The following is a 16,010-nucleotide window of genomic DNA, read 5'->3' as shown; positions in this document are numbered from 1 at the left end:
GTTTCGATGTCCATTAAACAAAAAGTGGAATTGCTGCAAAAAATGGATAAAGGCTTATCCGTCTCAAAATTATGTGAGAAGTATGGCATTGGAAAGTCTACTATATATGACACAAGAAAAAGGAACTTTTTGAATTTTTTGTGGAAGAATCTTAAACAACTTACATTGAAAGATATGTTTAATAAAGTAAACAAATAAATATTAAGCTTTTTTGTAAATTTTGATACCCTTTAGATCATAATTGTTTTTTATTTCATAAATTATGATTTCATATTTTTAATTGTATAATTTCTCCATGCCATCTTACCAGATTTAAATTGATGATCTATTATCCGGAAAACCCCCTAATCCATAATCGCTGAAGTCCCGACGAGTCTGGATTACGGACTTTGTACTGTATTTATTTATGTAAAAATTTTTTAGATTTAAAACATTTCTTCAAAATGGACATACTTGCTGAAAAGTATATGAAACTTTATGATTCATCGCATAGTTTTTTCTCTTTTATTGCTTTTGTTTTTGTTAAAGTATTTTAGTTAGCATTTAATACTAAAACTGATTTTAATTTTTAGGTGAACCAGTGTTCAAGTCGCGGAACGACCCCTCTGTTGATGGCGGTGGAATGTGCTTCCTATACGAAACAATCCTCTTTTTTTTTTTTTTTTTTTAAATATGTGAACAATTAAGGAAGAAAGGAGCGGATGTGAACGTAACCAACTCAAATGGACAATCCCCTCTTCACATGGCGGTAATTTCGAATCAAGAAAATTTGGTCAAAATGTTCTTGATTGGAAATAACTACATCGACATCTGTGATCACAGGGGATTTGTTGCATTGTTTTATACCTGTCGGAATGGTAATCTAAATCTGGCAGAGTTGCTAATAGATTGTGCAAACCTTCACGCTCACAGCTGGGAGGATTGCATCATTATCTATGGCAATGTAAACAATGCTTCAGTTTTTAAAACAATGTCCAGAAAATCAAAGAATTGCGTTCAACTAAATAAATTATGTTTGAACGCAATTTGGAAGAACATTCGAAATATTAAAGGCATCAGCAGTTTGCCGTTGCCTACATACTTAGTCATTAAAATAACGTTTAAATAATATTTGAGGGATGAAAAGATTGCGGGCAGGGCAGCGAAAAAGCGTAGTGTAGGAGATAACCTAAATAAGTTCCTTTTAGACCGTGGACTTCGTTTATAGTTTATGTATTTAAAACGCGTGTTTGAAGTATTGTATCATACATTAAGGTTTTAATATTATTCTTAAATATATATATGTGATATTTCGGCAGGCGTGGTGAAGCTTAGCATCAAAGTTCGTGCATTTCTTTAGCAGAATGGTAGCTTTTAATCACCCATTTTTATTTAACTCACCGCCCGGATCGCATTCGATTCTATTTACGTGTCGAAAACTGCAGTAAAAATTAATCATGTTTACAATTTTTTTTTTTTTTCATTTAGAGTGAATTAAAATTGTCCTGAAAACGACCTTTGTTAGATTTTCTTCCCTCTCCTTGTAGCATGGAGGTAGGAAGTAAGATGGAGTAGCCCTAAGCAAGTTTCTCCCGTACCCTGCTCTGAAGCACCGGCGATCCCTATGTGGTGACCAAATCATTGGGTCATTTACCATTGAGTTCAATGAGATTTGACGCGTTCGGATGTAAATATTTTGTAATTACGTCGTAAATATACATATAAATGTATATATTTTCTTTTTCTACAACACTTCAGAGTCCTAAGTAGTGTTGTAGAAAAAGAAAATATATTTTTAAACATATTTTTAAACAACATTTCATTCTGAACGGAATTAAATGCTATACTTTTCACAGGACATTTTTCTCAGAATGGTTTAATTTGAATGAAATATTTTTTCAAGTTTTCGTTAATTACATTAAAAACAAAAATTAAGGTAATTCGATTTTATTTGGTTAAGGTACAAAAATTAAGATAAAAGTTTATTGTATTATTAATATTAAAATTATGCATTATTTCTTTTCTATTTATATAGCTTTTTCCTAAAATACTTTCTTAAATATGACATGATTTTTAGGCTTTTGAGGCATCTTTTAAATCGAAACATGTAAGTCAATTTATAATTAATGCTCTATTCGGTTCATTTTAAATTAGAGAATTATTAGGAATTAGGGAAATACTTTAAATAGTACTTAACTTTCTCTGAACATTTCTGAAAGAGAATAAAATAAGTTTTTTTTTTTTTTTTTTTTTTTTTTTTTTTTTTAAGTATTATTTAAAACTTGTAACTGAGTTAATATAAAATGTAAGGGGAATAATTTTTTTAATTATACTTATCAGATTTTTTTTTACCCTTCATTTCAACAATACATATTCCAAAACTCTTTATTATGTTCTTAAGTGCGCATCTCATAGCATTTGCTTTACAATACCTTTTAACAGATTGCTTTACAATTCTTGCTTAAATCGTTTTATAACATATTTGTCAACAGGATTTCAATTTATGTTTACAATTCAATATTAAGATTATTATATATTCAGATAACATTTATAATCATTATAAATTAGATACATTAAATAATTAGATTTCTTCACTGTACTTTTACAGTTGTGTTTATAAGTGAATAAATTCTTCATTTCAAATACATTTATAAATAATTTAATGAATATTTATGTATTTTGTCAAAGGCAGATACATGCTTTTTGCAAGCACATGCATAAATACCCACACATATTTCCTATTTTTCATTTCCGGCATCTGCAAATCTTTAATTTCTGTGCATTCACTATATTTTTCGTGTAAAGTAATTTACACTAATTTAGCATACACCCGAAAGTTTTACATAAAAAATATATATGAATATAATTTGAATGAAAATTATAAGTATTATTTTTAATACCCACTCAAAGGTCAGTTTTTCTTCAAAATTCCTCCGTGATGGCATCTCTCTCTTTAGGCAAATAACCCTTGCATGTGTTACTCTATTTAATAAAAACTTAATCTGACCTATGTGCCTAATTACAAATAAGATATATAAAATTAAAACAATGAGTTTAAAATGAGCAGCAGTAAAGCCTCTCCTCTAAAAATTTAAAAGGTACATGTTACAATAATATTTGGATGTGAAAAAAATTTGTTTTATTTAAAACATTTTGGCATTTGCAAAAAAAAAAAAATAAAAGTAGCGAATACTCTATCAAGGGTATCGAAAGACATATACAATTTTAAATGTACCGTAAGGTATTTTTCATTCTTTAAGCATAACATTTATCTTAAAATCTTAATTTTTGTAGTTCAACAGCTTAGAATTTTATAAAACAAATTCATAATCAAAATCACTGTTGTTAGTTATCGAAAAATAACCAAGATTTGTTAGTTATCAAAAAATAACCAAGATGTGATTTTTGCTTAAATGTCGCTAAACTATACAAATTGTTATTATCCATCATACTAGGAATGTTTCTTTTATGCGGAATTGTTCCGTTTTTTGATTTGTATGGAACTGTCGTCTGTCGAAATACTATCAGAACCGTGTCAAGCAAGCTTCTGAATGTAAACAAAGAACACCCCATCTGGTGACCCAAGCTTCAAAGCAGTGCTTCACTTCTAGCGCCGGATGGCCCCTCCTTCCTTTCCTACCTCCATGAATTGAATTTTCTCTACATTATATCTAAAATAAAACCTTGCGAATCGGATGAGAATTTCTGGAGATTTGCCTTAAGCCTCCATGGGTGAAGGTTACGCTCTCTTCCGCCGCTTTCATGGCGAGCCATGATCCTAAGTCGAACCATGGTGTTCTTCCTCTGGGTAAAAGCTTTTCCAACTGGAGTGTGCCTATGGATGACTTCAGTGATGATACAACGACCGCTACTGAATATGGACCTTCTGTTGATTGAAAAACTAAATTTAGAAATCAAGGTATTGGAATCGAAAATTAACACAATCAAGGGTACGAAAAACAACTTGACACTACTAGACCTGTTACTGAACTGGATAAATACACCAAGTCACTTGCAAAGATGTTACGAGAAGACACGCTGCAGAAGGACTACCTAATAGGTAAGCGAGATATTTTAATTTCTCAGTGTACTAAACCCTTTCCCTCTAAATCGGCTAGTAATGTTAACTTGCAACATCTAAAAAGGAAAATATTAGATAACTCTGATCTTTCTGATAATAACTCAACTCAAAATGATGGATTTATTAAACCCACTCGAGTAGCCTAAATAGGAAAAAAAGAACACGTAAAAAAATCCCATAACTACTAGCAATAAATTTCATACCTTAAATGCGGACAATGCAAAATATCATCAGGATAACGATAATACTCAAAATACTCTTCCTAAAGCTCCTGAGGATCAAACTACTCTTCCACTAAAAAAAAAATCTGTACCTCCTATTATGGTAAAACTCCCAAGCAACATCAAACAAAATGTATATCTGAAGCAACTTGCCCATGAATCCTCTTCTAAATTTTACAGCAAAAGTAGTGGTGAATTTCTTAAAATCTTTTCAAACACTTCTGATGATCACAGAACTCTCACTACTTATCTTAAAAATCATTCAGCGGTGAATTTCTTAAAATCTTTTCAAACACTTCCGATGATCATAGAACTCTTACTACATATCTTAAAAACACTACCTCATTAATGCACTACACAAAAAAACAATTAAAGTCATAATACGAGGATTACCTATTGACATGGACACCACAAAAATTAGTGACATTCTAACTGAACAAGGATATAACGTACATAAAGTAGTACAAATGACATGTTTATGTACACAACAACCCATGCCTTTATGTCAAGTTCAACTTCTTCCTACACCCAATATTGACTCTCTATATGACATTACACATTTCTCACTATTCATAGTTGAAATTCAAAGGTACATAAACAAAAACCTCATTTCACAGTGCCAAAAATGGCATCACTCTTCCAAAAACTGTTTCCTAGCCCCATGTTGCGTCAAGTGCGCAGGAGAACACAAAACTTCACTATGCCCCAAAACAGGTTTCTTAGGAAATCCCATCTGTGTAAACAGCAGTAATTCTCACTCTGCTTCTTATCGTGCTTCCTTAAAATTCCCCAAACCCAAAACTATTAGTGCAAATCAGAAAAAAAAAAAAAAAAAAAATCCTACTATGAGGTACTACTCAATAAACATCAAAATTCTGGACCACAGCAGATAGAGAAAACTCCAAATCAACCTTATCCCACTCTTGAACTCAGTCAAAACCGAAAACCTTCAAAAACTCCCCATCAGCCTTCATAGAATTTTTTAATGCTATAAAAGGTCTTGAAACAATTTTCAGTATTCACTTATCTAAGCTAACAATGCTCATCAACCAAAAATTAAACAAATTAAGAAATGCTCAAACTGTTATTTAAAAAAATCTACATAATCTTCCTAATCCTCTTACAGGCTAATAACTCAAATTCTAATTAACTTAATATCCCAACAATTAACTAATTCAGATGATATCTTCTAATTGCAACTCTTCTTCATTTTAATTAAACTTCTATTAACTTCCATGTCTTAGACTAACTCCTCCCCTTGCTTTCGGCTTCCCTTTCAAAATTGCATGGCAATGAAAAGAGCCCCCCTGCACACTGAGAATCTCTCGCCCACCTACCACCTTCTTCCTCCTTTGCACATGACTGCTCTGACTCCTCAGTTTCAACACCTCCTGAAATGGCCAATAAATGGCACCAGGTTTGCTACTTTTCCCCAAGCTCTCCATCCAGCTACATACTCAGTTACAGCTATCTCTCGAAAGTGAATTTGCTTGCCTACTCGGTGCTTTTTTTTAGAACTCTTGTCGTCAACATTGACTCATGGTCACCTTTATATCAGACTTGCAATTACTCTTTCCCATACAATGCTCGTCAACATTTGAAAAATCGAAAAAAATTGTTCTGCTGGGATAGGTTTTTAACCAGGAGCCCCAGAGCTTAAATTGCACTGGAGCCCGGCTCTGGTACTTATCAGTTTTCGTGATAAATTATAATTTCAACCAGAGTGCACCGTCAATCGTAAAAGATGCCTTAAAAATCAATTCTAACTTCTGAATGTAGGCCTGTCTTTCCCTTGCACTTAAGCTTTGCACAGAGGTTGAGACTTTTAAGGAAAGAAATGCCCCCAATTGTATGTCAAAGGCTTATTCTCCAGGATAGGATATGAATTTATGAGAGTGGGTAAATGTTATGTTACTCCCTCAAAGAACTAAAAGTGGTGCCCAGATCATGAACGTTCCGCGCTAGTGACTTCCTCCTGCAAAGCTCCTGTATGCTTTCTGAATGATGTAACCAAATGGGGTTACCGCTGTTGTCACTTGTACCGAGAAGTCTTATGTAGTGCATAAATGTTCATTCGTTTTTCACGAAGAGGATTTAAATATGGATATAAGCACAAGAGATAAATGTTACGTGTGTAACGAGCCATTTAGTGCGATGACAAAAATGTATATGTTATCTGCGCAGAAGAGTGGCCTCCAGTGTTTTGAACATATGTTAGAAACAACTTTTATTTGCTTTTGCAGTAAGCACTTGTCTCTGTAGCTAGAAAATCTCATTTGAGGTCATGTCTAGAATTTTTTCACAGGTTGACAGAATATTCGTATAGCAAAATTCTTAGAAATCAGATAGGCAAATCTGAATAGTGTAAAGCATACTAGTGAACCTGTAGAAGAAACAGAAATTCACATTTGATGAAAATAAATTATAAACCATTTATTTGTTTCCACAAGATGAAATATTCAATATATTTTTACATGATAAGTGTTCAATGTTTATATCTGCTGCATAATGAAGTCTGGATAAGAACTTCAAAAACTGAAATTCTAAATGGTGGCTAAATGTTTCATCCAATATATATGCTGTAAATTATTTGTGTTTTGCTTTAAACTGTTTCTGAATTTCACACAGTTACGTATTACAACCATGCCATTACAGATAGTAATACCATTCTTGGTACCTGTCATGAAAACTATATTAGATATTTCCACTCATCCTGAGCAAGTATTAAAGACCATGCCTGTTGGGCTCCAGTATCAAATGTGTCAGTGTATAAAATTTACAAAATAAGTGCAGCGTTCCATTGCATTGTTAGAAAAGTGAAATGAAATCTCCGACATTTTCAGTCAAATCTTGGACATATTAAGATCAGTGACACCAGGTGTGTAGTGTGTATAAGAAGAAATTTGTGTAGCGTCATATCTCTGCATGTAAGAAATCGAAGCATGATAGATATTTATTTTGAAAACTTTTATAATTTTTCATGTAATAGATAAAGAAAGCTAAAGTAATTCAGTTGTATTTTCTGCTATCATATTATAAGATGAAATTGTTTTCCATTTTAAGAACTTAAGAGACCACTTTAAGAACTTTTCAGAACATAAAGAGTTTTCCACTTTAAGAACTTTTCAGAGACAAACTATTTGAAAAATAAAATAAAATAATAAATGCTATAAAGCACACATGTTAAAAAAATAAACAATTTAATAAATGTCATAGGCAGTAGCTTTTTTGCTAGGAGCTTCGGAAAGTATGGAGGTTTTGGAAGTACTGAGCAAAGGTAAAAGTATTGTTGAAATTATTTTAAGATTAGTTTCATTTCTCATCTTTAATATTTTTTCGTGAGAACTGTATACTGTGTAATTGTTTCTGTACATTTAAATGTGTATCAGGTTTCTCTGTAAAATTCACTTTACACTTTTCTGATTTCTTTTCTTTTCAAAATTCACAAGTCTTGCGTCTGTTTGCTCGCACAGAGTTTGTAGGGGTGCCTTTTCGATTAACTCACATACTCAGGATTTAAAGGCATATGATTTCTAAAATATGTGACAAAATGATTTAAGTCTTGTTGGCATTATCATTTAATGGTCATATTTTGTGAGAAATTTTTGATGAATATCTTATTTTTGGAGAATTTTTTTAAGGACATTGAAAACAAAATTATTTGAATTTTTTATTTTTGATTCTGAAAGTTGGTCTCTTAACATGTTTAGGTTAGTGTAGACTGAAGGGTACCCCATGTATTATCATAAAGTTTTTGTTTCATTTATTGCCAAGCCAAGAGAGTACACAATGCCAAGTTTGAGATTCTCTGATATTTTTTTAAGTGAAAATAGGTTAATATGTACATGGATACTGAGTTCGTGCAATTCTTCGACTTGTTATTTTGTCTTTGTGTAGCAGCGATTTTTGGTGCTAAAATAATTTTTGGCGCTACACAAAGCCAAAATAACAAGTCAAAGATTTGCACAAGCTTGGTCTCCATGTGCTGCCAAAAACTGCAGTTTTTGTCAAGGGGTTACCCGTAAACATACTTTTACCCATGTTTATGTTCTCTTTACTTTTTTCTCTTCATTAGACACCTGTACCGAAAGTTGCAAAAATAGTTCTAATCTTATTACATGGAGAGCTATCTGTACAAAAGAATTTTTGATATTGTTCTGTTTTGAGGACCGTTAAAGAATTGCAGCGCAAATGCGCCCATTTAACAGCTCACGTAATCTAGCGTACGCACTGATTTCAGATTGCGTAAGCTTATATAGTTCTGTATTTCTTAAGATGCCATTAAAATACTATTTTTAAATTATTTAAAAATTTATTTTAAAAGGATTTAAAATAATCAAAAAAGGATTTAAAATATTAATTTTTAAATCCTTTTTTGATATCCTATGGATTTAACAATATGGGAAATGCCCATGATGAAAAGTCTGCAATAAAATTTTGGGTGAAGTGCAGAATCACCCACTGCTTGACACGTTTTTAAGAATTGCACATACTCAGTATCCATGTACACGGCGACCTATTTTCACTTAAAAACAAAAATCCCAGAATTGCTGAAAAATGGCACTGTGCACACACCCTTGACTTTATCTATGTACACATCGACTTATCTTCACTTAAAAAGTAAAAGAAAATTGACAAAAATGCAATTGTTTTGACCCTTGTAAAAAGCAGCAAACAAATAAGTTGGCGATTCTGTACTTTACCGAGAATTTTTTCAAAGAAAAAGCATTATTCATTATAGAAAATTATGTTTGAACAACCAACGAGATGAAATTATGCTTTAGCGATAACTGGGTAGCAAAATAGCGATGCAGGCATCCATTCAGTTATGTTTAGCAATTTTTATATAAATTATAATAATGATCTGGAATAGTTATTTACTCTTATGCTTCCATTCAGTCATGTTTAGCCTTTTCTATGTAAATTATAATAATAAAAAATATTATATGAAATTAACCTTTCATCTAAATTAAAACATCAATCTTAGATAGTTATTTATTATTATACAGTACAAATTCCGTAATCCGGACTCGTCGGGACTTCGGCGATTCCGGACTAGAGGTTCTTCCGGATGATAGATCATCAATTTAAATCTGGTAAGATGGCATGCAAAAATTATACAATTAAAAATAGGGGTACGTTTCCGTTTTGCCGGCGCAATAGATAAAGTCGCCAATAATGGTACAACTGATGCCAAACGGAATATCTTCGCTGATAACCTTTTACGCCTCATTTTCAAAACAAGTCGCAGCCATTTCTTATCCGATTGATTATTTTTTCAATACTGGCATACAATTACGTAGAATTTTTACAAGATAGTTAAATTTTATGCCCTAAGACCATTCATGGTAATTAAGTCAATTAGAATGCAATCACACTGCACACCCGAAGGCAAAAATATAGAAAAGGCAAAATCAATTGTTAAATTCGAATGAGAATGAACTAGCGAAGTAAAGCACTGCGGTTTACATATTTTCTGAGTAAGCTATTCGTACAAATTGAAATAATTCTTGCATTTAAACTTGTATTCCAAATTAAGATTTAAGTTGAAATTAATGTAGATAACTGCTGAGAGAATTAGATTTTTGTAGCGCAGTTTACGTGAGATGAGATCACTTGGGGTCACGCGATTTAAACCAGCAAATCAGGATGTAGAACCATGAAAGCATAGTAAATTCTTAAATTAATGTATTTTTACAAAATGTTAAACCATATTAAAATATTTATGCCTTCAAAATAAAAAATTCTTAGAATTAACATTTTTTATGTGTGTACTGTATGATGTTGGCAACAAAGTCTGCTTGGAGAGTTTTGTGCAAGCGAAACTGAAAAGTACCAAAATATGAAACCGTAATTTATGAAATAAAAAGCAATTATGATCTAAAGGGTATCAAAATTTAAAAAAAAAAAACCTTAATAGTTATTTCTTTACTTTATTAAACATTTCTTTCAATGTAAGTTGTTTAAGTTGCTTCGTTTTATGTGCTAATACTTTCTCTTTAATTCTACAAACAGACAAAATTTCTTGTTCAGTTGCAAAGTTCCGCTGTTCAAGTCCTGTAATTGCTGTGCCAAAAATACCGACTAACTTGTCAGTTGAAATTTTTTCGTTTTCACTAACCTCTCTGTCACTTTCTTCATGCCTTTATCCATTTTTTGTTTGATGGACATCGGAACATGCTTTCGCTTTGTAGATCCTTTGGCAGCTTCAGAATCGGAAACTCTTTGACATAATCGAAAGTTCAAGCTTACTTTTTATAAAACTGCTCTAATAGTCTGCAAAAAATAATAAGCCGGATCCATTTAGAAGATTAAGGAACAACACAATCTGCAACATTAACTGAAATAGATAATTAGATCATTTTAGCCTAGCTTATACTGTCCGTTATACATTAAACGTGCATGTGTAAACGTATTATGCGCATGCATAAACGCTACACATGTGCAGAAAGTTTGTAGCTTTGAGGTCCGGATTATGGACTCCCGGATTAAGCACTTTGTACTGTATTTATAATTATTTGATTATAAGGAAAGTGTCATTTTACATTATAAATCATATTTAAATAAATAATATGATTATTTTTTATCTATTTACAAATCTGTATTCTTAATTTCCAACCAAATTCCACTTATCATTTAGGTAAATATCCATACAATGCATAATTTCATACTTTCTAGTGAACCTTAATAAAGTTTAATTACAGTTTTGTGTTTTTGATAAGTTTAAATCAGACTTATACAGTCAAAAGTCGTTAATCCAGACTCGTCGGGACTTCGGCGATTCCGGATTATCGATTTTTCCGAATTATAGATCATCAGTTTAAATCTGGTAAGATGGCATGCAGAAATTATAAAATTAAAAATATGAAACCGTAATTTATGAAATAAAGAACAATTATAATCTAAAGGGTATCAAAATTTACAAAAAAAAAAAAACCTTAATATTTATTTGTTTACTTTATTAAACATTTCTTTCAATGTAAGTTGTTTAAGTTGCTTCGTTTTCTGTGATAATAATTTCTCTTTAATTCTATAAACAAACATAATTTCTTGTTCGGTTACAAAGTTCCGCTGTTCAAGTCCCGTAATTGCTGTGCCGAGAACACCGACTTACTTGTCAATTGAAATGTTTTCGTTTTCAATAACCGCTGGGTCACTTTCTTCACTATCGGAAGCGAATTATAATCACGAGGAACTTGATTTAAATCATATCAAAGATGGAGTACATCGAGATAAAATACTACACTTAGTAAGGAATTATAAGCCAAATAAAATAAAAACATCTGCCCTGAAGATAAGGATAGTGCTGACAGATCAACTTCCAATCCGCGGCGTGAAATTGATAAACAGATTTCGGATTTCAAAACATACTTTCGCTTTATAGATTCAAATTACATATTAGTAAATATATATCGGAAATTCTATTTGACATAATCGAAAGTTCAAGCTTACTTTTATGAAATTGCTTTAACAGTCTGCAAAAAATAATAAGCCGGATCTAATTCGAAGATTAAGGAACAACGCAATCTGCAACATTAACTGAATTAGATAACGTTAGCTCAGCTTATACCTCCGTTACACATTAAATGCGCATGCGCACAAACATATTAGCAGCCGTAAAGGTCTTACGCGCTCTCGTAAACGCCTGTGCGTGAATGCGACGCATGCGCAGAAAGTTTGTAGCTTTGAGGTCCGGATTATAGATCATTCCGGATTATGGGTGTCCGAATTAACGACTTTTGACTGTATTGTGTTGTGTTCCAGATTTGAGAAATGAATTAAAAATATTTGTACACTAATTTGGATAATTTCTCGACTTTATTGTTGGCTTTACATTGTGTTCAGTTTTGAAAATTCAAATAGTATTTCAGAACTTAAAAGTAAGCTTATTTTGTAATTCTAGATATTTTCTTATTTGTATTTACAGTTCGCAAGAAATGGCATTATGGTGATTAGTATAAAAGCGTGGTTCAGCTAAAGTTTCACAAGAACAGAAATCATGCAGCATGAAACATTTGAAGATTAAATATGAGATATCTCCTTGCAAACGCAGCATTTTTTAATAAACTCCTTAGCTAATTCGCTCATGCATGAAAATGATTTATTGCATATAACTTTTTTATGAGATTAAATAAGCACATGTATTGCTAAATAACCTTTGAATTTAAATGAACTGCTATATTTAGCACATGTTTATAGTTTCTCACCAGTGTGGGTAAAAATATGTGTGTTTCTAACACACATTTAACTGTGAATATCTGGTTACAAATATCACATTCATGTCATTTCTCATTGTTGCTGGATAAGTATTTGTCTCTTTAATGCACTTGTGTGTGCGGATGATTTACAAACATTGCATTCATGTAAGTTGCCCCCAGTGTGTGTAAACAATTTTATTTTAATGATGCAAATAATTCATCACATACAACTTGTTCATGTGTGATAAAGATTTAATATGACTTTTGAGTATAAATGGCACGAACACACTCATGTTGTTTTGTACCTGTGCGGAAAGCAATATGTGCCTTTAACATACTTGCATGTGCAAATAACTTATTATATATACCTGGGGTGGCCAAACTTTATGACGACAGCAGCCTCATGGTGGATTTCATAAATGTTCGAGAGCTGCAAATCCATATTTAAACCATTTAAAAAATAATAAGACATGTTTTCGATGGAAAGAAATGTTTGAAGTAAATGAAGAGTTTTACATTTTATATGCGATTCGCATGGTTACATGTAAATGTAAATAAATATTTTTTTCCCTCTCTGTCCTCTATTCAGGAAAGTAAGTCCCAATAAAATATAAATTTGAAATTAGTGTACTGTGTAGTTGAGCATTCTTCTTTCAGACAGAAAAAGCAAACATATTCTTTTTGTTTCCTCCTCCTTTTATAACTGTTGTTTGATTTTAGCAGACGTAAGCTAAAATCGGAAAAATATGTATTGTTCTTTAAGAATACAGTTATGTAATACATTTTTCATATGAGTGAGTTATAAATAATTAATTTTAAAAAAGTGTTTTTTTCTTTAATTCAAAATCTTTTAGAAAATAAATGAAGAAATGCAAGTCAGCACGCATTGCAGAGAAAACTTTTATTCCCAAATAGGCAATAGAGTGCATTCCAATGAAACTGTCATTTTACGTATACCAGTAGTGTTCAAATTTATCACAGTGTTACCTCTTAAAAATGCAAACCTCAAAAAACAACTTTACTACCCAAATCGAAACTCGGATCACATTGTTTATAATTTGAAAATTTGGTAGAGAAATGTTTATAAAAAGAATTATTTTGGAAATTTTTTTTGATAAACTTATTCCTATTTATCTCAAATCCACAGCCAAAACCACTGTGTTTTTGGACCATGAGGGCATGCATTTTATACACTTGCTATATGGAGAATTCATCGAGGTCTATGCAAGCATTTTGCATTGAATGATCAATATAAGTGTTTTATTAATTAACTTGTAAGTTGGAATTTTTAAGACTGGTCATTGATGATTATTATCAAACATAACTTATAATCTATAATATTATGTGATTTGTTTTAATTTTAAAATGTTTTCTATTCTTGCATGCTGATTGGTTTATTTTTCTGTTGCTGTGAAAAGTAAAATATATTATTAGAAAAGACATTTTGTCTTTATAGGATAATGCCTGAATCCTCTGATCAAATCTTCATAGCTCTCCACTGGATGGATAGAAGTAATTGTTGACATGAATTAAACAAAAGTATTTTCATTTCAAAGGTCTTTAAATTTCTTTGTTTTATATTTAACACAAATAACTTGAAATGTATCTTTTCTTTCTAATAGGAGCGTAAAATGTGCCCTGTTAAACAAATAGTAACTCACATTTCTCACATTTGATTTTTTATTTTATGTGAAGAGCAGGGCCAAATTGAAACACAGTTGACCTAGGTAGTTACCAGGATACATACAGGTATACTGTATTTACTTATATATTCTTCCCTGCTCCCCATTTTTTTTTTTTTTTTTTTTTTTAGAATATGATTTAAAGACTGATTGTAACAATGTAAAATGTATCCAAAGATAGAAATTATTTTGTGTAAATAAAAGAAATGTTGTTGAAATTGATAAGACCATTGAAATAAGTGACATAATGCACTCGTGTTAAAAAAATAAGTAGCAGACACTAAAAGAAAATGTACAAATGTAAAGAGGGAAATGGAAACATGCAGTTAACACATGAGGTAAACATTGGATCACCGAATGCAAACAGACAACCAAAATTAGCATAAAACACAATTGTGGAGTCATACCAAAATTATTAAAAAAGGGGGGCATTCTGGACCTATGCATCAGCTTGCAAGCAGCGAGCGATACTGTTACCATTATCTTAGTTGCATGTCCAGCTTCAGCCTTGCGATTTTAACGAGATCATCTTGGAATCGGAGGTACTTGATATTATGGTGATTAATATAAAGAAGTATTATGAAAATCAGCTGAAGTTTCACAAAAACAGAAGTCATGCAACATCAAACATTTGAAGATTAAATTTGAGAGATCCCCTTGCAAAGGCAGCATTCCTTAGCTAAGTCACTCTTGCATGCAAATGATTTATTGCATATAACATTTTCGTGTGTTTTTTCATGAGAGTAAATAAGCAATTGCTAAATGACCATTGAATTTAGATGAACTGCTATATTTAGCACATGTTTATGATTTCTAGCTAGTGTGGGTAAAATTATGTTTCTAACACACTATTTAACTGTGAATAACAGGTTACAAATATACATTCATGTCATTTCTTATTGTTATGGATAAGTGATTGTCCTTTTAATGCACTTCAATGTGCGGATGATTTGCAAACATTGCATTTATATAGTTTTTCCCCAGTGTGTGTAAACATGCTTATTTTAATGATGCCTGCATGTAACTTGTTCATGTGGTTTCCCTTTAGTGTGATTAACATGCATATTTTAATATACCTTTTGAGTATAACCTGTGTGGAAAATAATATGTGCTCTGAACATACTTGCATGTGCAAATAACTTACTATATGTACCAGTCGTGTGATTTCTTATTCATTTGGTATGCATGTCTTTCTAGATTGCATTCCAATAAAACTGGCATTTATGTATACCAGTAGTATTCAACTTTATTTTAGTCTGACTTCATAAAAAATGCAAACAACTGCAAAAAACAATTTTACTACCGAAATCAGAGCTTCGACCACCATGCTTAGAATTAGAAGATTTGGTAGAAAACTGCTCAGGAAAAGAATTATGTTGGAATTTTTCTTGATAAATTTGCTTCTGTTTATCTTAAATCCACAACCAAAATCAAGAAAAATTAAATAACCATAGTAAAGATCAATATGTTGAAACAAACAAACAAACAAAAAAAAAAAAAAAAAAAAAAAAATCGACTGTTTTTGGAACATGAGAGCATGCAGTGTATAACTTTTGCTATTTGGAGAAGTCACAAAGCTCTATGCAAGCATTTTGCATTGAATGATAAATATGTTTTATTAATCAACTTGTAAGTTGGATTTTTTAAGACTGGGCACTGATGATTGTTATCAAACTTCAGTTATAATCTCTAATATTTTATGATTTGTTTTAATTTTTAAATGATTTCTATTCCTGCATACTGACTTGTCTTTTTTGTTGCTGTAAAAAGTAAAACATAGTATTATTAGGAAAAAAAAAAAAAAAAAAAGAAACATTTTGTCCTTATAGGATAGTGTATGAATCCTTTG

At 31.4% G+C, this 16,010-nt stretch overlaps 1 protein-coding gene across 3 annotated transcripts in view; it reads left to right on the top strand.

The window, feature by feature from the left end:
* Positions 1-14,782, top strand: part of LOC118202940 (uncharacterized) — a 43,722-nt gene extending 28,940 nt beyond the window's left edge. Inside the window, exons 3-4 of one of the 3 annotated variants that reach the window (XR_015042237.1) lie at positions 573-4,039; positions 13,936-14,782. Coding sequence is in view for 1 of the 3 variants with exons in the window: in XM_085821010.1 (XP_085677136.1) it covers positions 13,936-13,940 (5 nt within the window). In the remaining 2 variants the exon portion in view is untranslated. Of the gene's footprint in view, positions 1-572; positions 4,040-12,208 lie in introns of all 3 variants that reach the window. The other 2 variants (XR_015042238.1, XM_085821010.1) reach the window with 2 other exon arrangements.
* Positions 14,783-16,010: the final 1,228 nt, after the last annotated feature.

The sequence above is a fragment of the Stegodyphus dumicola genome, chromosome 7 (genome assembly GCF_044657685.1).
Source record: "Stegodyphus dumicola isolate Sdum_Otavi_A_Nest chromosome 7, ASM4465768v1".
Taxonomy (NCBI): Eukaryota; Metazoa; Arthropoda; class Arachnida; order Araneae; family Eresidae; genus Stegodyphus; species Stegodyphus dumicola.
Note: the sequence above shows the minus strand (reverse complement) of the source record. Positions and strands in the feature narration are given on the sequence as shown.